Source organism: Monodelphis domestica, chromosome 2 (genome assembly GCF_027887165.1).
Source record: "Monodelphis domestica isolate mMonDom1 chromosome 2, mMonDom1.pri, whole genome shotgun sequence".
Lineage (NCBI taxonomy): Eukaryota > Metazoa > Chordata > Mammalia > Didelphimorphia > Didelphidae > Monodelphis > Monodelphis domestica.
The window spans coordinates 207,056,286-207,077,591 of record NC_077228.1 but is presented as its reverse complement, the minus strand read 5'-3'; the positions used below and the strand labels follow the sequence as shown (position 1 = coordinate 207,077,591).

The 21,306-nt window shown below is 39.7% G+C and overlaps 1 protein-coding gene across 1 annotated transcript in view; it reads right to left on the bottom strand.

The window, feature by feature from the left end:
* Window positions 1-21,306, bottom strand: part of ITGB3 (integrin subunit beta 3) — an 84,596-nt gene that overhangs the window by 30,305 nt on the left and 32,985 nt on the right. Inside the window, exons 3-10 of the mRNA XM_007482523.3 lie at window positions 13,937-14,132; window positions 10,664-10,916; window positions 8,920-9,082; window positions 6,657-6,818; window positions 5,407-5,502; window positions 4,752-4,841; window positions 3,643-3,777; window positions 1,230-1,659 (exon numbers count right to left, since the gene is read on the bottom strand). Of these exons, the coding sequence (XP_007482585.2) occupies window positions 1,230-1,659; window positions 3,643-3,777; window positions 4,752-4,841; window positions 5,407-5,502; window positions 6,657-6,818; window positions 8,920-9,082; window positions 10,664-10,916; window positions 13,937-14,132 (1,525 nt within the window). The remainder of the gene's footprint in view (window positions 1-1,229; window positions 1,660-3,642; window positions 3,778-4,751; window positions 4,842-5,406; window positions 5,503-6,656; window positions 6,819-8,919; window positions 9,083-10,663; window positions 10,917-13,936; window positions 14,133-21,306) is intronic.

The window sequence follows — 21,306 nt, the reverse complement described above, 5'->3', positions numbered from 1 at the left end:
TAAGGCTGAATGTCCAGATAAGAGCAAATATATGAAATATCCAGAAGTGCTCAACAGGTTGAGAAGGGCAGAAGAATATATGTGGTGTGTGTAAATCCATCTATATGTGAATATATGTGTATGTGGGAAGGAGTAGAGCAAGGGAAGGAAGAGGGGGAATTGAAAGAAAAAAATTTCTTTTTTAAAGAAAATTTTAAAACTCTCCAGTCAGGGATCGAAAAACCTTTACCACATGGCTCCAATTTACCTTGCCAGGCTTCCTATACATTACTCCCCTTCACATATCCTATAGCAGCCCAGCCAGTTATCTTGCTGTTCCTAACATGCACATTCAATATCCCATCTCCATAAGTTTGCATAGACTGTACCCCATTGCCTAAAATGCAATTCTTCCACATCTCTGCATCTTAGAATCCCTCACTTCCTTCAAGACTTATCTCACATGCTATCTCCTTTGTGGTTGTTCAGTCATATCTGACTCTGTTATCCCTGGACCCCAGCACACCAGGGCTCTCCATGGGGTTTTCTTAGCAAAGATACTGCAGTGGTTTGCCATTTTCCTCTCCAATTTGTTGTCATTCAGTTGTGTCTGACTCTTTATGACCCCATTTGGCGTTTTCTTGGCAAAGATACCAGAGCAGTTTGCCATTTCCTTCTCCTCACTTGTGTCTGGCTCTTCATGATCCCATTTGGAGTTTTCTTGGCAAAGATGCTACAGTGGTTTGCCCATTTCCTTCTCCAGTTTGTTGCCGTTCCGCTGTCTGACTCTTCGTGATCCCATTTGGCATTTTCTTGGGGAGGATACCAAAGTGGTTTGCCATCTCCTTCTCCAGCTCATTTTGCAGCTTAAGCACTGTGGCAAACAGGGTTAAGTGACCAGTCCAAAGTCACCCAGCTGGTAAGTGACCAAAACCAGATTTTAACTCAAGAAAATGAGTCTTCCTGACTCCAGGTCCAGCCCTCTATCCATTGCACCACCCAGCTACCCTTATCAAAAATGTTTCCTCTTCCCTTTGGGAGTTAACGCTCTCTCTACTTCCATACTCACTCCTATGTGAGCATGCTGTAGCCACCAGAAATAGAATGGAAGTTTCCCAAAGGCAGGGACTGTTTTGAATTTCTCCTCCTATTTTTAGCTTTGCCTATGTAATAAGCAGGTGGTGAATCCCTATTGGATTAGAGGGGGAAGGAATGGCACCAGAGAAATCCTTGGGGCCCTCCCTGCTTACCAGAGCACATTTCACCTCTGTATCGGACACAGGAGAAGTCATCGCACTCGCAGTACTTTCCGGTGACTTTGCCAAAGTCGCTGCTGTGGCAGACGCACTGGCCGCACAGGCACTCCCCGCGCTGGCTGCAGGCGGGCTGGCCCTCCTGGGGACTGCACTCATCCTGCTGGGAGGGGCTGTAGTCCTCCTCGGAGCACTCGCACTGGGCACCCAGCCAGCCAGGGCCACAGCGGCACACCCCACACTCAAAGGTCCCATTGCCCTGGTTGCAGCGGCTGCTGTGTGGTTCAGCCTGGGCCTGACAGGCACAATCACAGTCAAAAGTGACGAAGACGGTGAGGCTGTCCTTGAACCCCACAGGCTTAATGGTGAAGGATTTCTCCATTTCTTCGGGACAGCCACGGACTTTGGCCTCGATGCTGAAGCTCACCTGGGAGGGAAACAGGGTCTGGTTGGTACTTAGGTTGTCTTGTGGCTCACGTCTCCCATTCAATTAGAACCCACTGAGGAATGGTCAGCTCCCTGCCCTGCCCGAAAGTGTACAAACCAGAGCTAGGAAGGGACCTGTAGATTTTGGGCTCCCATCAAAGGGAACAGATTCTGATCCAGGACTGTTTCTCTTATGCCAGCCTGTCTCTAGAATTTTACCCATTTTTCTTCCCCCTTCCCTGAGCTTCTCAACCTGGATAGGACAGAGAGAATAAAACCTAGTGAGGAAATCCTGGGCAAGGACACCGCCGTAGCTGCATCCAGGAGATGAGACAGTGAGGTCAGGGATCAAATCAACAGTCATGCAACAGTCTTTCCTCTGTGTGGCACTAACTGGCCTTAGTGGGACTGAATCTGTGACCTTGCTTTTATGATTATTATGTTCTAACTGACTGAATTAATTGGCCACAGGCAGAACTTGTTGTTGTTGTTATATGTTGTTATTCAGTCATTTCAGTTGTGTCTGACATTTGGGGTTTTCTTGGCAAAGACACTGGAACGGTTTGTCATTTCCATTTCCAGCTCATTTTATAAATGAAGAAACTGAGGGAAACAGAGTTAAGTGACTTGCCCAGGGTCACACAGTTTCTGAGGCTGCATTTGAACTCAAGTCTTCCTGACTCCAGACCCAGTACTGTATCCACTGTACCCCCTAGCTACCCATGATATACCCATTATGGTACACAAACTTAATATTGTGATTCACACCACAACTCCACACCCACACCATGCTTCATGCTTCCCCCAAACAAGATGTACAACTCAATTCAGAACAACACACCATCACACTTATAGGCACTGAAATTTTTAAGCAAATATTCTTCTCTACTCCTTTCCTTTTCTCTCCTCTCCTCGATTCTCCCTTCCCCTCCTTTCCTTCTCTTCCTCCTTTCCTTCTTTTCCTTTCCCTTCTTCCTCTTCCTTTTCTCTCTCTCACAGTTTCTTATGTTGAAATATAACATTTGTATATAATGTATACATATATTATATGTGTATATGTGTATACATATTTCATGTATTGTATATAGCATATGTATAAATATAATATAAAATGTATAATGTATAATCCCAGTGGAATTACTTATCAGATCCAGGAAGGGGGAGAGAAGGAAAATGTATCATGTAAACATGGAAAAATATTTCTAAAAATAAAAAATTAAATTAAAAAAAGAAATATGATATGGAGAGATGAAGAACTCTATTTGGGGTCAGAAGATCTGGATTCAAATCTCAAATTACCTGTTTGACCTTTAAAAAACCATTTCTCTCTCTATGGTCTTAGTTTCTTCATCATTAAAATGAAGGGAGTTTTACTAGATGATCTCTAAGGTTTTTGCCAACTCCAAATCCCATAATAACCATAAAAGTTATCCAGAATATCAATGGAGATGAGACAGACAAGGGAGAGAGAGGGAAAAGGAATGGGGAAAAGGAGGGGCAGGGCCAATAATTTCTTCACATTGCTTTTATGTACTCATCAAATGAGATTATAGTGGTGCTGAGGAATTGGGCTTGGAGTCAAGGAGTTGTTCTGGTGTTTCAGTAAGTGTCTGACTCCTCATGACCCCATTTGGGGTTTTCTTGGCAAAGATACTGGAGTGGTTAGTTATTGCCTTCTCCAGCTCATTTTACAGATGAGAAAACTGAAGCCAATAGGGTCAAGTGATTTACCCAGAGCCACACAGCTAATAAATGTCTGAGGCCAGATTTGAACTCAGGAAAATGAATCTTCCTGATCCTAAGACCAGTGCTCTATCCACTGTGCTACCTAGCTGCCCAAGGAATCAGGCACAAAGTAAATGCTATATTAATATTGACTATTATCATTATTGTTATAGAATTTGCAACCTACAACTATAGAATAGGAATTAGGGAGAGTATTGAGAAGGAAGAAATGGCACCCATGGAAACAATAGGTTCTTACCGTGTCTCCAATCTTGAGGCCAACACAGGACTTGAGACCTGGGATGACCTCGTTGTTGAGGCAGGTAGCATTGAAGGACAAGGACAGCTCCTCAGGAAGATCTCGGACTTCCAGCTCCACTTTAGAACGGATTTTCTGAGTCAAGTTCAGGGAAAGAAAAAAGGAAGAGACTATTGAAAAGTAGTGACTCACCCCTGCAGTTCTGCAAAAATGGGTATCAGAAGTGCCCAGATCTGACCACATAAAGACAGCATTGGTCTCAGCCTGCCTATGAGGTGAGGTTGAGGATTTGGGAGAGGAGGGGGAGAAATGCTAGAACCTCCATCCCCATGATCGTGTCCCCTCTTCCTGCATCCCTCTCTTGGGCACTGTTAAGCTCTGGGGAAAGCAGAAACCCAGTAGAGCATAGTGCCTGGAATCAATCCAAATTCTTCTGTTTGGCATTTAAAGTACTTCACGATCTGACTCTTATCTTTCTTTTTTCTTTTTTTTATTCTGAACCGCCTTCTCCTCTCTTCAATTTTTTTTTGCTTTGTTTTTAAACCCTTATCTTCTGTCTTAGAATCCATATTAAGTATCATTCCAAGGCAGAAGAGCAGCAAGGGCTAGAGGACTCAGCACCCTATGATCTGTCTTCCATTCTCCAGTGCTCCTCTTCAAATTTTCATTAATTCCTTCATCATCTATTCCTCCTTCCCTTCTGTACACACTCGAGGTTCTCCAGCTCAGCTTCACATCTTGTTTCTTCTTCACTGCAATGGACCCTGCTCCTACCCTTCTGTTTTAAAGATTACTCCTTTCTTGCTAGGCTGAGAACCTGATTCCCTTATGGAATGGGAAGGGAAGGGAAAGGAAGGGGAAAGGGAAAGAGACACTGACCCAGACAGAGACACAGACACAGACAGAGAAACAGACAGACAGACACAGAGACAGAAGATACAGAGAGAGCGGGAGGGAGAGAGAAAGGGAGGGGAGAGAGACAGACAGAAAGCACCATGATATTTCTGGGTTCTGGTTCAAGCTTTGTCCCCATATGCCTGGTACATTTGCTGACTCAATGGATAAATGAGTAAATAATCCTTGGCTTCCCAAGGACATGATACACTCACCCCATAGGCATCAATGATAAGCTGAAGGACATTACTGGAATCCCCAGACAGCATACCCACTGTGGTCCCTGGGATGAGCTCACTATAGTTCTAGAAGGAAAATACCCAGCAATCATTGAGAGGCCCCTGCAGATGAACAAGGTAAAATAGACCTTCTAGGTCAAGGGTCCTTAACCTGGGTTCAGGAAATTGGTTTATTTCTTTTTTGACCATTGTTATTTTAATGTATTTGATTCCCCCTCCCCCCTTATACTCTTAAGAATTTTATTTCATGTATTAAAAACATTATTCTAAGAAGGGCTTCATAGGCTTCATCAAAGTGCCAAAAAATGGCCAAAAAATGGTAAAAAACTTCTGGTCTGGGGAAATTTTCTAGGTACTCTCCAAACCTGCCAGAGGGTCTACAAGGGAAAAACAAGGTATCCCATATCTCATTCCTTAATAAGAATGACAATCATAGTCCTCAAACTGTTTACACAGTCACACATAAGGGGAAGGGACTATAATAAATAAAATGCTTTTTGAGACCTGCGTTTGAATCCTAACATTGACACTGTAAGCCTCGTGTGTCTTCTCTGCAAAACAAGGATCCTAGACCCTGCACTACCTACTTCACAGATTTGTTGAGGGAATCAACTGAGATAATGGGTATTACCTGATAGAGGCTGACCACACTTCGAGTCACTGCAAAGATTAAGTTGATGTTCTTCTGGGACAGCTTCTCAGTCATCAGTGCCAGAGAGGGATAGTCCTATTAAAAAAAAAAAAGATTTGTGGGTTAGTGGAGAGTTCCCCTAGAGTTTAAGAGGATCTTATCTTTTCTTAAGCCCTTAACTTTTTGCCTTAGTAACAACTTTAAGAAAGAAGGACAAGAGCTATGGCAAACAAGGTTAAATGACTTGTCTAAGGTCACACAGCTAAGAAGTATTAAGGCCAAATTTGAACCCAGGTCATCCTGACTCCAAGACTGGCACTCTATCCATTGGATAAAGTTGGATAACTGCCCCTGCATCCTATCTTTTTAAGATGCCTATAGCCCAGATGATAGGTAAGTTGATTTTAGCCAATGGTCCAAAAGCCATTTCATTCTGTGACCGAAATGGTGAGACATGGACATGGAAAAAAAAAAGAATTATCCTGGATCAAATGCCAAAAAGGAAGCACAAAGCTAGGTGAAGAAATCTGGATCAGTGCTGCCCAAAGTGCGCACTTCATTCCTCTGCTATCTTCCTCATGAAAGAGTTCATAGAATCATAGATTTCAAGCTGGAAGGGAACTTATAGAAAGAAGTCTGGTCCCCTCGCTTTACACTTGAAGTCACTGGGACTCTGAAATTTTAAGTGACTTACTCAGTATCATACAGATAATAAGAATCAGAGGCAGGATTTGAACTAGGTCTTCCTCTCTGCATGTCCATCACTATCCACTACACCATGATATGTGACTTCTTAGACTGGCTTACAAGGTCCTCCACTATTCACCCCTAACCAGCTATTCCTGCCATCATGCTCTGACTCATATAACTTACCCCATCCCCAATCTAGAATGCCCCCCAGACCTCTCTTTCAGTCCTTCCCCTTCCTAGCTCAATGTTCAATGTCCTGAACCTTCCCTTCCCCAAGGTAAACAATCCACTTAATTTTTACCCAGAGGACCTGTTCTCCACCCCTTTGTTCATCTTAGTCCTGCTCCAGTAAACCCTTTCCATTTCTCTGTTGTATTATCCCGACTAGGCACATTGTTCTAATTAGGTACTGGTTGATGCAGAAAAGAAAGATTTACCTCTTAACTCCAGGGTTTTATGTGACTTTTTGCATGACCCCGGTGCTGATATCAAAAGAGGTGAGAGTGGTGTTGACAATGGGAAATAGAAATAGAAAAACATCAGGGCTTGGGAGAACTCACCATAGTGGTGGAGGCAGAGTAGTGATTGTCACTACCAATGTGGCATTCCCCATCATTGGGCTGAACGATTCCTGATAGCCTCCCATCCAGAGCGATGTGGGTCTTGGCATCAGTGGTGAACACCAGCAGATGGGATGCATCATTCCTCCAGCCAATTTTTTCCTATTTAAAAAAAAAAAGCCAGGGTAGCCTTAACTATGTCATAGGAAAAGAACAACATCCAAGGACTCAGCCCTGGATGGATGAATACAGGAAAAGGCTGAACGTCCACTAATTCCTCATCAGGAATATATGTTGGCTGTGTTATTTTAAAAAGCTGTATAGAGATTGTCATCCCAGAATTACAGAGATCAGGATTCAATCCATGATTGTACTAGTAAGGGGAACTCTTAGGCATGGAAAGAGTTTCTATAAATCCATGCTGGCACCTCCTCAGCAAATTACTTTAGTGAGTTGCCTAGAATCCTGCCCAGAGCCACCCAGCCAGTTATCAAGCAGGACGACCCAGATGTTCCTGATTTCAAAGCTATTCTCTGTCCTGTAGGTCACCCTATATCCTTATACCAATCTTTGTAGCATTATATGTAGTTGGAAATAAATAGAAACAACTTAGAACAGGGCAATGACTAAATAAACTCTGATAACAGGTCTTTATAGAAATGTATGAGGGGAGAAAGGGGAGGAAAGATGAGCAAGTGCAAGGGATGAGCCTTTGTGCTCTACTAGTATTCTCCCAATGTTAGGAGAAATTGAAGAAAACCTCTGGAAAGTTGGATGGGCTTTGGTTTGTGTTGTTCAGTAGCATCTGACTCTTTATGACCTCATTTTTGGAGTTTTCTTAGTAGAGATAATGGAATGGTTTGCCATTTCCTTTTCCAGCTCATTTGACAGATGAGGAAACTAAAGCAAACAAGATTAAATGATTTGCCTGAGGTCAAATCTGAACTCATGAAGTTGAATCCTCCTAATTCCAATTCCAGTGTTCTATCCACTGTACCACCTACCTGTCTTTGGCTTCCTTGATTTATGGACATATACTAACAAGAATCTCACAGGAAGGGCAGGCATCAATGAAGTATGATTTGCCTTAGTGGAGTAAACATTCACATCAATGAATTTGCTGATCTTTTTTAGTATTTCATACATTAGTAAGATGGAATACTCTAATATAATTACATATGAGGAATACATGAAATCTGGGAAAAAACTTTTGTACAAAGGAAAAAAAGTAGACAAGCAACCAAGAATAGACAAAGAATACTGATGAGAACTTAAAGGGAGTAACTGAAAGTGTTATGATACTTTAGGAATTGAAATTAATTTAAACATAAGTAGTTCATGAACAAGTTTGATTGTTTGAATTGATGTTCAATGTAAAAAACACTAATAAAACATTGAGAGAGAGAGAGAGAGAGAGAGAGAGAGAGAGAGAGAGAGAGAGAGAGAGAGAGAGAGAGCAAGAGAGAAAGAAGAAAGGTTGGAAAACACCACTTGGAGAATAGCTTTTTTTCTGTATTTCTAACCACAGGCCAGCTAGGTGGTACAGTGGACAGGGCACTGGGCTTGGAATCAAGAAGACTCATCTTCATGAGTTCAAATTTGGCCTCAGACATTTACAATAGCTGTGTGGCCCAGGGCAAGTCACTTTACCCTATTGGCTTCAGTTCTCCATTTGTACAATGAGCTAGAGAAGGAAATGGCAAACGATGCCAGTATCTTTGTAAAGAAAACCTTAAATGGGGTCATGAAGAGTAGGGCATGAAGGAAATGACTGAACAACAACATTTCCAACCACCCTATCCAGCACCAGAACCTTCTCCCAATGTTTCTTCCCTCTTCCAGGAATATAATCCAAGACACAAGAGATCTCCATGATTAAATGATGCTCCAACATATACACATATTTCTACCGGTCTACTATAATCACTAGAAACCCACCAAGCATGGATGCTATGCTCATGTCCTTAGGGGCTCTCCCTATAGACTTTGATAGGAAGAGAATAATCTCATCACCTATTCTAGGGTAAGCCATTCTCAACCATAATGCTGGATTATGTTTGGCGAAATTTGGAAAATTCTTTTCCCAAAGCAACTGTGATTGCTCAGGTCCTGAAAGGTCCAGGAGATACACCAATGAGATATTCAGAGATTGCTCACCACAGTAGGCATTGACCATCTTGAGCTTTGCTCCCCACCAGAGACCCATTCTTCCCATTGTGCAATGCTAGCTGCTTGTCCCTTGGCCCACAGCACCCACACTCACATCACAGACTGTAGCTTGCATTATGGCATCAAATCCACCTTCTGGGGCATCCCGGTTCCTTGACACATTCTGCTTTCGCACTTCCTCATTGAAGCGGGTCACCTGATCCGTCAAAGTCAATACATGCTTGTAGCCAAACATAGGTAAGCAGGTTGTCTTCAATCTGGGGAAAGAGATGAGTAACTATTCCCCATGGGAAAGACTACACGGGGGAAAAGGGCAGGGGCATGACCTGCCAGCATGTAAGCCTAAGTCATTATAGCACCAAATACCTTAGTAATTCAAGCCTCAAAACCCTCACATTTGCATTAACTTATGCTCAAACCATATTCTAACTACATATAATCTTAAAGAAAAAATTATTCTAATTGATTAATGATTAATGAAGAGCAAACAATGATAAATGAATAAATTATGCTTTGTTCTACTCTTCTTTTCTTAACTTAATAGTTTGCTCATTTAACTGATGGCTCCTATCCACTTGTTTTTTTTTTAATGAAACCAGTAACAGGTACCTTTATTTTCCCTCTCAACCATAGACAGAATCATTTGCCACCTGCAATTCTACTTAGCAATTTTCCTACAGTATTCCAGGTTGCATGATCTTTTCTGAAATATTCAAATTTGTGTGAACGTGATTCAAGTTGTCTTTTACTGTATTTTTAATTAAAAAACAATTAAAGTGGAATTCTTTTCAGATTAATTACTTAATTAATTATTAAGTGTTTGCCCCATAAAACTGGAGCTAAGTTTGTGAATTTAGAACTTCAATTGTAGGCACAGCTTGTACATATGTATCACTGATGGGAAACCACTGTCCTTTGTTGATTCATTTTCAAATTCTTGTGAACTAAAAGAGGCTGAACACATGGAAAGCCACAATATCAAGTTATAGAAACATGAATAAAAACAAGCCTCCATTTCCACTCTCAGAACTGTTGTGTGAATAGCCTCTGAAGTAGACAGCCTGTGTAGTTCAATATTATAGTAGGCTGAGAACCAAAGTATCAACAATTGGCACAAAGTAACAACTTTAGATCAAATAAGATAGTACACTTTCTAAAGTGTCCACTGTCATTATTATTATTATAATTATAATTACTGATTGTTGATGGACATTTGCTTATTGACAGGCATTAGCTAAAATAAGATCAAATCACTTCACCTTCTGTACCTCAGTTTCTTTATCTCTAAAAAAGATTAGACTAGATAATAAAGAAGGACCCTTCAGGGGCCTGCCAGGCAATTAAATGGTACATAGGATAAATAGAGCTCTGGACCTAGAGTCAGGAAGACCCAAGTTTAAATCCTGTCTCAAATACTAGCTATGTAACCTGGGCTCAGTTTCCTCATCTGTAAAATGATGAAAATAGCATCTCCCTTTCCTGGGTTGTTGCGAGGATCAAATACAGTGATTTGAAAACTTTAAAGTACTATGTAAATGCTAGCAATTATTATTAGCAACAGCAGCATCTTCACTCCTAAGACACTGATACTTTTCATTTTCCATATTATTTGGGCTTCTTTCATTTAAGGATGGATAAAAGCATCCCTGAGATTAATGTCCAATTAATGTAGCACCCTAACTTGACTAGATCTTTCTGATTTCTCACACGGGGAAGATGGGACAAAGAAGAAGAGACCTGCCCATGACCAACCCACAAAGCAGCTATAGAACTGAACATAGGACCCACCCAATCCTGTCAGCTAATCTGTCCAACTGATCCCAGTGGCGAGGACTTACTCATAGCAAGGGTTTTTAAGGGCCTCTGGAGGAGAAATGTACATATATGGCGACATAGGCTTGTCCACAAAGGCCCCAAAGCCAATGCGTAGGTTACTGGTAAGCTTGCGCATCTCAGAAGCCAACTTAGTCCCCAAAGACTGAATTTTCTGCAGATCATCCCGCATAGAATTGGACAGATCCATCAAATAGTAGATGTCTACTGGGTAGTCCTCCACTTGACGCACTTGCACCGAGAAGGTCTGAGAGTCATCTGGAAGGGAAGGAGGCAGAAGTGTCAGTCCAGGCTCCAAGGTATATGGAGCAACATGGCTCTGGGTCCCAATGGCTTTCCCTTTCAGCTCAAAGGCAACCTCTTCCCTAAAAGTCTTCCCTGATTGCCACCCTCTTCTCCAACCTCCATTACTAATATTCTTTCCTCCCACAAATGACTTTCTATTTATTTATCCATGTCAATCAATCAACTAGCAATTATTAAACACCTACTATATATCAGGTACTTTGCTCAACACTAGAGATAGAAAGAGAGGCAAAAAACAGTCCAGCCTCTCAAGGACCTCACAGGATATAATGAGAAAGAATATACCAGGGTTGTCTTTCATATCTGAGACTATGACTTTCCATGAATCACACATACATTTTAGAATCTTTGAAACTAGGAAACATAGTAGGTACAGGATTAGATTTATATATGGAAAGAACTGTGTCCAAATGCTGCTCCAGATACTAATTACCTATGTAACTCTGGGCAAGTCACTTAACCTCTTTTAAACTCCATTTTCTCATCTGTAAAATGGGGATAATATAAGGATCTACCTCACAGGGTTGTTGAGAGGGATCATAGGAGATATGTTAAGTCCTTTGCAAACCTTAAAAAGCTATAAAAATGCTAATAATGCATCATCATTATTATTATAATCAACAGACATTTATTAAGCCTTCAGAAACATCTCAGGGAACCCATATGTCATATCTGCAATTCGACCCCATATTGGTCAATAAGTTACTGTTTCCATATCCTTTTGATTGAATATAGATACTTGGGAAAAGAAAAGATGCCATTTTTCTGATTTCGGGGAATTATACCTGTTTATTCTCCCCCTCCCAACTTGGAAAGCCCTTAATCTTTCCTTCAATTAGAAATCAGATTATCTAACTTCGTATCTTCGTCAATTGATTTCTTTTAACTACTTGGTCTTATTTGATTGTTTTTAATACATTAAAATCTGTCTCACTCTGAATTCAGGGTCTTTAAACTAACTTGGGAGACTTCTGACCTGTTTATTGTTCCTGTTTTGCTAATAAATTGTATAGCTCAGATCATTTCCTCCGACATTACCTATCCACTTATGAAACAATATGATGACTGTCTGTCAGGGACTTTAGACAAAGGATTCCTTCACTAGGTATAGAATTGGACTAGCAGACTTCTGGTGTGCTTTCCAATTCACATTTGATAACACCCTCTTTAACTTGTTCTTTATATATATTTATATATATATTTACAAAACAGTTTTCCCCCTAATAACCTTATGAGATAGATAATGCAAATCATATCATCCCTGTTTTACAGAGGAAGTAACTGAAATCCAGAGAGATTGACTTCCTCCTGGTCAAACAACTAGAAGATGACAGGTCTTGAACATAGATTTCTCCTCTCAATTCAGCTATGTGGCACAATAGATAGAGTTCGAGACTTGGAGTCAGGAAGACTTATCTTCCTAAATTCAAATCTGGCCTTAGACACTCATTAGTTGTGTAACATTGGGCTACTCACTTAACTTTATTGGCCCCAGTTTCCTCATCTGTAAAGTGAGCTGGAAAAGGAAATGGCAAACCACTCTAGTTACTTTATTTTTAAAAAATGGGGCCATGACGAGTTGGACATGATTGAAAAATAAATGACTATCTGGCTTATAACTTCTCCAAAGTTATAATGTTATGATTTCACAAGTATAACCTAGACCAAATTGTTTACTTTTTCAAGAGAGGGGAAAAAGAAGGGGAAAGGGAGAATTTGGAGCTCGAAATTTAGAGAACAAATGTTAAAAATTGTTCTTATATATAATTGAGAAAAATAAAATATTGTGTTAATAATAATTTTAAAAAGAAACATTTGGCTATATAAAGAAGCTACATGGAATATAATAAAAGATTTTTTAACCTAATGCCAAAAAACAAAAGGAAGGGTTCAAACCTATTTTTTATTTTATATCAAGGTCAATATTCTTTCTCCTAGACTATGTTGATTCTCCATGATTTTATTATGTGTCTTGTTTCCTCAATGAGACTATTACCTTCTTGGGGACAGGATTCCTTTCTTTTCTTTCTTTGTACCTTGGCAGAGTCTTTGTATGATTCTGTACAATGTAGTATTTCAATTAAATGCTCAATGAAGTATGATGTTACCAAGCCTTTTATATGTTCTCTGTCATCTTGCTTATCCCTAAGCTTCTTCTATTTTCTTCTTCATGTCTCTAGCCTTTCTTCTCCAATTATTCTACATTCTTTCCTTCTTTTTCTTTCACTTTCCACTCTCCAGACTCTGATCTCTTCTCTTTGTTTTACCCATCACCAACAAGAACCCACAACCTCAAAGACAAATATAATTTAAACATTATAATATAATATTATATAAATATTATAAGCTTCTTGAGAACAGGAATTCTATCATCTATTACTTTGGAAACAGATTGGACATTGGATAATAAATGAACATTCCTCATTGCCTAGCACTTAGCTCCTTAGTACATTATTGATTTGTTTGGATAATTAAACTCAGTGTTGCAAAATGAATAGTTTTAGCCTCTATCCAGAGTCCCCTTGATCTGTCCCTCTATCTTTATCCCTTGTTCCCTACTTTCTCTGTTTTAATCCTTCCATCCCCAAATCTCTAGTCCTCTATAGAATTCTTTTTTATCCTTACCTTCTGTCATAGTACCAATTCTAAATCAGAAGAGTAGCAAGGGCTAGGCAATTGAAGTTAAGTGGCTTACCCAGAGTCTCACAGCTAGGATAGAGATAGATTTGGCTAGAAGAACCTAGGTCCTTCCAACACCAGGACTGGCACTCTATCCACTGTGCTACCTAACTACCCCTAGTCCTCCATAAGTCTTTACTTCCCCACCACTCCCTACCTATCCATCTAATTTCCATCACCTACATTACTGTATTCCCCATCTCAGTATCTGTCCTGATGCTTTAGCTCCTAGTAACCAGGATTTACCTGCATGAGGTGGGGAGAACCCCAAAAGGACCCCTCCCATATCTTACCTGGCCTCAGTCGTAGCTCAATCTTCTGGGGGCTGACCTGGGTGATCTTGGAACTATCTCCGGAACCCGTATTACTTAGAGGTCTAGCTTCCAGAATCCTGATTTGGCTGACTGGGAATTCAATGGATTCAAGATCACATCCCTCCTTTAGCAGGTTCTCTTTCAGGTCACAACGGGAAGATCCTAGAGCAAAATCCTAGAAGGAAGGAACCAGACTCAAATCTTAGGTTAGAGGCAATGATAACACCCTTCTTTCTTCAGGGCTATTCAGAGACTACTACTATTTATTGGCAAAACAGCTTTGAGTGTCCTCTAAGAAGCACTCAAATGCTGGGGTAGAAGTGAAAGCTCAATGACAGAACAGATAAACTGAGGCAACAAAAAGACTACAGCAGGTACCTGGGCATGGATGAGATTAGAGGATTATAGATCTAGGCCTGGAAGGGACCTCAAGCATCATCTAGCAGGAGGGGTTCTTAATTCAGGTTCTATGAACTTTATATATATATATATATATATATATATATATATATATAAAGTTCATAGAACCTTTATATATAAAATACACATATATTTTATGTGTATAATATAAATATAATATAATATATAACACATAATATAATATATAGATCACTGTTTCATTATGCTTTGCTTCTTTGAGATCTTATGTGAGTTATTTTAAAAACTTAAAAATATTATTCTGAGAAAGGGTTCTTTGGCTTCATTGGATTGCCAAAGAAGCTCATAATATTTAAAAAAAAAAACTTAACAATCTCTGATCTAGTATAACTATATTATCTTTAAAAAAAAAACTTTACCTTCTGTCTTAGAATCAGTGCTGTATATTGGTTCCAAGGCAGAAGAGTAAGGGCTAGGCAAAGGGGGTCAAGTGACTTGCCCAGGGTCACACAGCTGGGAAGTATCTGAGGCCAGATTTGAACCAAGGACCTCCTGTTTCTAGGCTTGGTTCTCAATACACTGAGCCACCCAGCTACCCCCTTGACCCATAGTCTAAATTAGGCTCTAGCACTAACTAGATGTGTGGCTTGAGGCAAGTCAATCCCTCTGTCTTGGTCCCATTTCCTCACCTGTAAAATGAGAGGGAAAATCTCTAAAGTCCCTTCCAGCTCTCACATTCCAAAGTGTGTCCATATCTATATGAGAGCATATCCATGTGGACCAAACGTCAGTGTGACAGCAAGTGGCTGAAAAACTGGAAAACCCCTTCCATGAGCTATTTTCCTATTCCAACTACCCTCCTCTATTCTTTCTCAATTCCTTTAAACCACAGCAAACTAGATAGTGATTTACCACAGGATAAGAGGCAGAATGGTGAACAGAGCTTGCCTTGGATTCAAGAAGACCTGAGTTCAAGTTCTGCCTCTGGAGTATATTGATTGACTCTGGGCAAAGCATATAACCTTTCTGTGCCTAGGTTTGTGCCATAAATATGGGAAAATAGCAGCTACCTCAAGGGTTGTAATGAATGTTAAAGGAGATAGTACCTATGAAACACTTTGCAACCTTGTAGTACCACACAAATGCTAACTATTATTTTTATTATAAATATTGTTATTTTCATTATTAATTATCTTAACCTTCATAGGATATCAATCTTATTAGCTTCTCTATAACAAAAAGGCCAGTGTAGAAGAATAGGAGGACAGAACTGGGAAAAGCCACATTAAGGAAAGTCTAAAAGAAGGCAAGAGCCATGATCAAGGTTGTAAGATATCTAACAACCCTTCAGGGAGTGGTGGGCAAAGTTCTTTCTCCAGTATCAATTCAGAAATTATTAGAATGAGAAACACCTTCAATCTCATCTAGTTCAATCCTGGCCATTTTATAGATGAAGGAATTAAGGCTCAAACATCTAGCAACTTGCCAAAGACCATTCACTAGTTGGTGACCGCTGTTCATAGGAACACAGGGTTCAAGGTTAGGAGGGACCTTAAAGACTATCCAGTCCATCTTAACTTTTTTGTGTCATAGATCCTTCTGATAGTCTAATGAAGCCCATGAATCCTGTCTTTCAATAATATTTTTAAATGCAAAAATGAAAATACTTAACTTACAATGGAAACTAATTATGTGACCAAAAGACCAAGCTGAGTAGGACAACTAGAGCTTTGGTCCAGGGCTCCAACATCAGTAAGGGGACTACTTCATCCCACTCAGGCTAACCCCCAGGGTCCAATTACTATGTCAACCCCTCTCGCCTGGCTGCCTTCCCCCAGGTGTTGGGAGTGGGCTGGATTAGAACCATCAAACCATACTTCAGGGGCACAGGACAGATTCCTATGTTGGAATACAGTTATCTAAATATTAACAAAATCCACGTTCATGGACTCCAGGTTAAGAACCCCTAATCTAGTCCAACTCACATTTTACAGATGAGAAAACTATGGTATGGAGAGGATCAATGATTTGCCCAAGTTTACTCAGAATTGACTGGGATTCCATCCCAGGTCCTTGACTCCAAAGTCAGTTTCATCACTATACCATGATAGGTAGGATCCCAATGGACTCTTATTCACACACTCTTGCCCATCCTTCTGGTTAACAATGGCGAGAAGGTGGGAATATCTTTTGTTTCCATGGAACCTCACAAAGCCAAAGTGCATGACAATTAAAAACTTTGATCATTGATTGTATTTCTGACCTAAATAATTTTTTCTAGATTTCTGACTCCTTGGAAGTAAAGACTCTCATTCAACTTTCTATCCCCTACTATGTGTACCACATAATAGGTGCTCCAAGAACAAAGCAGGGCAATAACATGAAAAAAATGTTAGACATAAAGGGAAAATTCTGGTGCTACTATTTACTGGCTGTGTGGTAGCTCTGGAGACAGAGCACTAGGCCTATAGCCAAGAGGACCTGAGTTCAATTCCAACCTCAAGCATTTACTAGCTTGTGATTTGGAACAAGTCATTTAGCCCTATTTTTCTCTGTTTTCTCATCTATAAAATGAGCTGGAGAAGCAAATGGCAAACCATTCTAGTATCTTTGTCAAAAAAGTCCTAAATGGATTCATGAATTATTGCACACAACTGAAATGACTGAAAAATCATAATCATAGGAAAATTTCTTAATCCTTCTGGTGATTCTTTAGGGGTCTTCTAAGCCATCATATCATTTATAAACAGATAATTTTGCATCTTCTTTAATTCAAAATATTTACAATCTCATGGAAAAAAAATGCTCCAGATCACTAATAAGAAGATAAATGCACATCAAAACAAACTCACACTCTGCAAACTGGCAAAAATGACCAAAAAAAAGCGATCATAGTCAATGTTGTAGGTGCTATGGAAGGACAGGCCCAACAGATACATTGTTGGTAGAGCTGTGGATCAGGACAACCATTTTAGAATTTGTAAATAAAGTGACTAAAATATCCAGACCTTTTGAGGAAAAGACTATTACTAGCCTTATCCCCTAAGGAAGTCACAGATAAGAAAAAAGTCCCCATATATTCCAAGGTATTTATAACAGCACTTTTTGTGATAGTTAAGAATTGAAAACAAAACAGATGCTCATAAATTGGGGAATGACTAAGCAAATTGTGGTAATCGAATGTAATAGAATGTTATTAGATGTAGTGAATATATCATCACACATTCCAGAAGCATGGAAAGATCTATATGAACTGATGCAGAATTAAATAAGCAGAAGCAAGAAAACAACTTACACAATTACTATAATCAATCGATATTTATTAAGTACCTACTATGCATTAAGCACTTTGCTAAGTGCTGGGGATTCAAAAAGAAGTAAAAGATAAGTCCCTTCCCTCAAGGACCTCAGAAGCTAAGGGGAGACAACATGCAAACAAATATTTACAAAGTAAATGTACATGTACATACAAAGTACATGTACAGGATTAAGTGAAAAGGTAATTAACAGAGGGAAGACACTGAAATTAAGAGGAAGTAAAGAAGGCTTCTTGTAAAAAGTGGATTTGGGGGGACTTAAAGAAAATCAAGAAGGTCAGTTGAAGGAGTGGAGAAAGGAAAGCATTTCTGGCAATGGGGAAGTGTCAGAGAAAATGCCTAGAACTGAGTAATGGAGTGTCTTGTTCACAGGAAGCCTGTATCACTGGATTGAAAAGTATATCTTGGGATGTAAGAGAGGGCTGGGTTATGAAGGACTTTGAATACCAAAGGATTTTGCATTTAATTCTAGAGGAAGTAGGGAGCCACCAGAGTTTATGAAGTAGGGAGTGACATGATGGATTGGACCTGTGCTTTAGGAAAATCACTTTGGTGGTTGAATTGGAGTGGATAGAAACTTGAGACAGGCAGACCCACCAGCATCCTATTGCAGTAATCAAGGTGTGAGATGATGTGGACCTGTACTAGAGTGGTGACAGTATCAGAGGAGAGAAGGGAGTGTATTTGAGAGATGGTGCAAAGCTGAAATAGACAGAAATTGACAATAGATTGGATGGAGGGGATGAGAAATGAGGAATCCAGAATGACTCCAGGTTGAGAGCCTGAGTGAAGGCAGGAAGCAGGGAAGCTTTAAGGGGAAAGATAATGAATTCTGTTTTGGACATGTTGAATTTAAGGTGTCTACTGGACATCGGGTTCCAGATATGTGAAAGGCAGTTGAAGATACAAGACTGGAGGTGAGCAGAGAGATTAGGACAAGATCAGTAGCTTAGAAATGGTAATTATATCCCTGGGAGACGTATAGTAGTATAGAGGGAGAATAGAAAAAGGGCTAGGACAGAACCCTAAGGGACACCTATGATTACAGGATATGATATGGGGGGGGGGGAGGATCCAGCAAAGGAGGCAGAGAAGTGATGGTCAGATAATTAGGAAGAAAACCAGGAGAGAGGGGTATCCTAAAAACCTACACATTAGAGACTATCCAGGAGGAGATAGTCAAAGGCTGTCAAAGGCTGCAGAGAGGTCAAAGAGAAAGAAGACTGAGAAAAAGGGCATTGAATTTGGCAACTAAGATCATTTTTTTGTCAGTAATAATTCTTTCAATTTTCTTCTCTCATTACTATAGCTAATATTTCTAGCACAGTAGCAAGGTATTTGGCATCTTTTAACTTCATTTTTTCAAATATAAAATGGGAATGATTATATTTGAATTACCAGTTTCACAGGATGCAATGAGGAAGGTGCTTTTTAAGCCTATAAATGCTACAGAAATGAGTTTTTTATGAAAGAAAGAAAGAAAGAAAGAAAGAAAGAAAGAAAGAAAGAAAGAAAGAAAGAAAGAAAGAAAGAAAGAAAGAAAGAAAGAAAGAAAGAAAGAAAGAAAGAAAGAAAGAAAGAAAGAAAGAAAGAAAGAAAGAAAGAAAGAAAGAAAGAAAGAAAGAAAGAAAGAAAGAAAGAAAGAAAGAAGGAAGGAAGGAAGGAAGGAAAGAAGGAAAGAAGGAAAGAAGGAAAGAAGGAAAGAAAGAAAGAAAGAAAGAAAGAAAGAAAGAAAGAAAGAAAGAAAGAAAGAAAGAAAGAAAGAAAGAAAGAAAGAAAGAAAGAAAGAAAGAAAGAAAGAAAGAAAGAAAGAAAGAAAGAAAGAAAGAAAGAAAGAAAGAAAGAAAGAAAGAAAGAAAGAAAGAAAGAAAGAAAGAAAGAAAGAAAGAAAACCAAACTTTTAGTTAAATGAATGGATGAAATGGGCTTAGGTAGGAAGTGAAAGGTATTCCCAGAAGCTAGAAGCAGTTTCAATCCCTTGCTCTCTTTCTCCCATCAGCTCTAGAGGACTGGGCTTCAGAGTTAGCACTGGGGCATGAGAATAGGAACCAAAATAGCCCCAATTCAAATATCTTTCTCATGTGGCTAATAATGGAATTTGTTTTTCTTATACATATTTGTAATAGGTTATTTTTTCTTGCTTTTTCGGTAGGGAGAAGGGACGAGGAGGGGAAGGTAAAAAAAAAAAGAATTTGGAACCTAAAATAAAATTGAGTTAAAAAAGAAAACCAAACACTGAATATCAGCAAGAATGTCTAACGAATGAGACAAGAAGCATCTTTCTGCTAAATTCCATTGCCTCTGACTCTTGGCCTGAATATAGAGAAATTTCACAGGGTACTTGACTCTGAGTGTACATTCTCCCTTCCATGACCCTTCTTTTCAGGTCTGGAATGTTCTCTTTCTTGACCTTTGCCTACTTTGCTTTTTCTTATTTCTCTAAGACTCAGTTCTATTTTTTTTCTTCTTTCTTTCTTTCTTTCTTATCAATCTAGGGTACGGGTTCCAAAGCAGAAGAGAGGTAAGAGCTAGGCAACTGAGGATAAGTGACTTGCCCAAAGTCACACAGCTAGGAGGTATCTGAGGTCAATCTGAACCCAGGTTCTCCCAACTCCAGACCTGGCTCTCTATCCACTGAGCTGCCTAGCTGTCCCTAAATCTCACTTTTTCTGAGGACTTTACCCAGTTCTCCTAACTGTTGGTTCCTTTGATATAACTTCGAATTTATCTTATATGTACATAGGTGTTTGCATATAGTCATCCCCATTAAATTGTGAGTTCCTTCAGGGCAAGGACTTTTTTTTCCTTTTTTTGAATTCCCCAGAATTCTAGCACAGTGCCACATAATAAACACTTAATAAATGCCTGCTGAGTAACTGTTTGTTAATTTCCCCTGTCCATCCCTGTCTTTCTAGCTCTGTTTCTAGCAGGTGGGAAGAGCTCTAGCTGCCTACTGGAGAGAAGAAGGGAAGAGAAAAGAGGAACAACCGAGTCCCAATAAACCTTTGAGTCAGAAGGCAAGAGGGGGTAGGGTAGGATCTGAGTGTCCAGGAATTGGCCAGCCCCTCTTTTCCAGAGTGATAGCTTTTCAAGGAAGTGAAGCCAATGTGTTTGGCTCTGACACTGGTCTTTGTGGTTTGTTATAAATTTCCTCAGAGATCTAAACACTGAAAAAAAAACCTCTTTCCCACCCCTGAGTGTCTCTCTTCTTGGTCACTGATGTCAGGGGTCATGAATATATCGGGCAACCCTTCAATCCAATTCCTATTCATAGACAAACAACCATTAGGCCAAAAGAGATAACCAGGTAGTGACTTGATCAGTCAGTCAGTCAGCAAGTATTTATTGCTTACTTACTATGTGCCAGGCACTCTGCTAAGTGCTAGGAGTACAAAGAAAGGGAGCAAACATGGCCCCTAACTTTAAAGAGCTCCTGATCTAATAGGGAAAGCAATAATAAGTTACCCCATTTAATTTTCAAAACAACTCTGAGAAAAGTTACTATTATCTCTTTTTTTACAGATGAAGAAACTGAGGCTATGGGTTTTTAAATGTAATAATCAATAACTGTTATATTTTGTAAAGTTTTATTAATAATAACTAAAGCAAAAGAACTGCCTGAACTCAGCCTGGTTGCAGGTCAAGTAGAGTGGA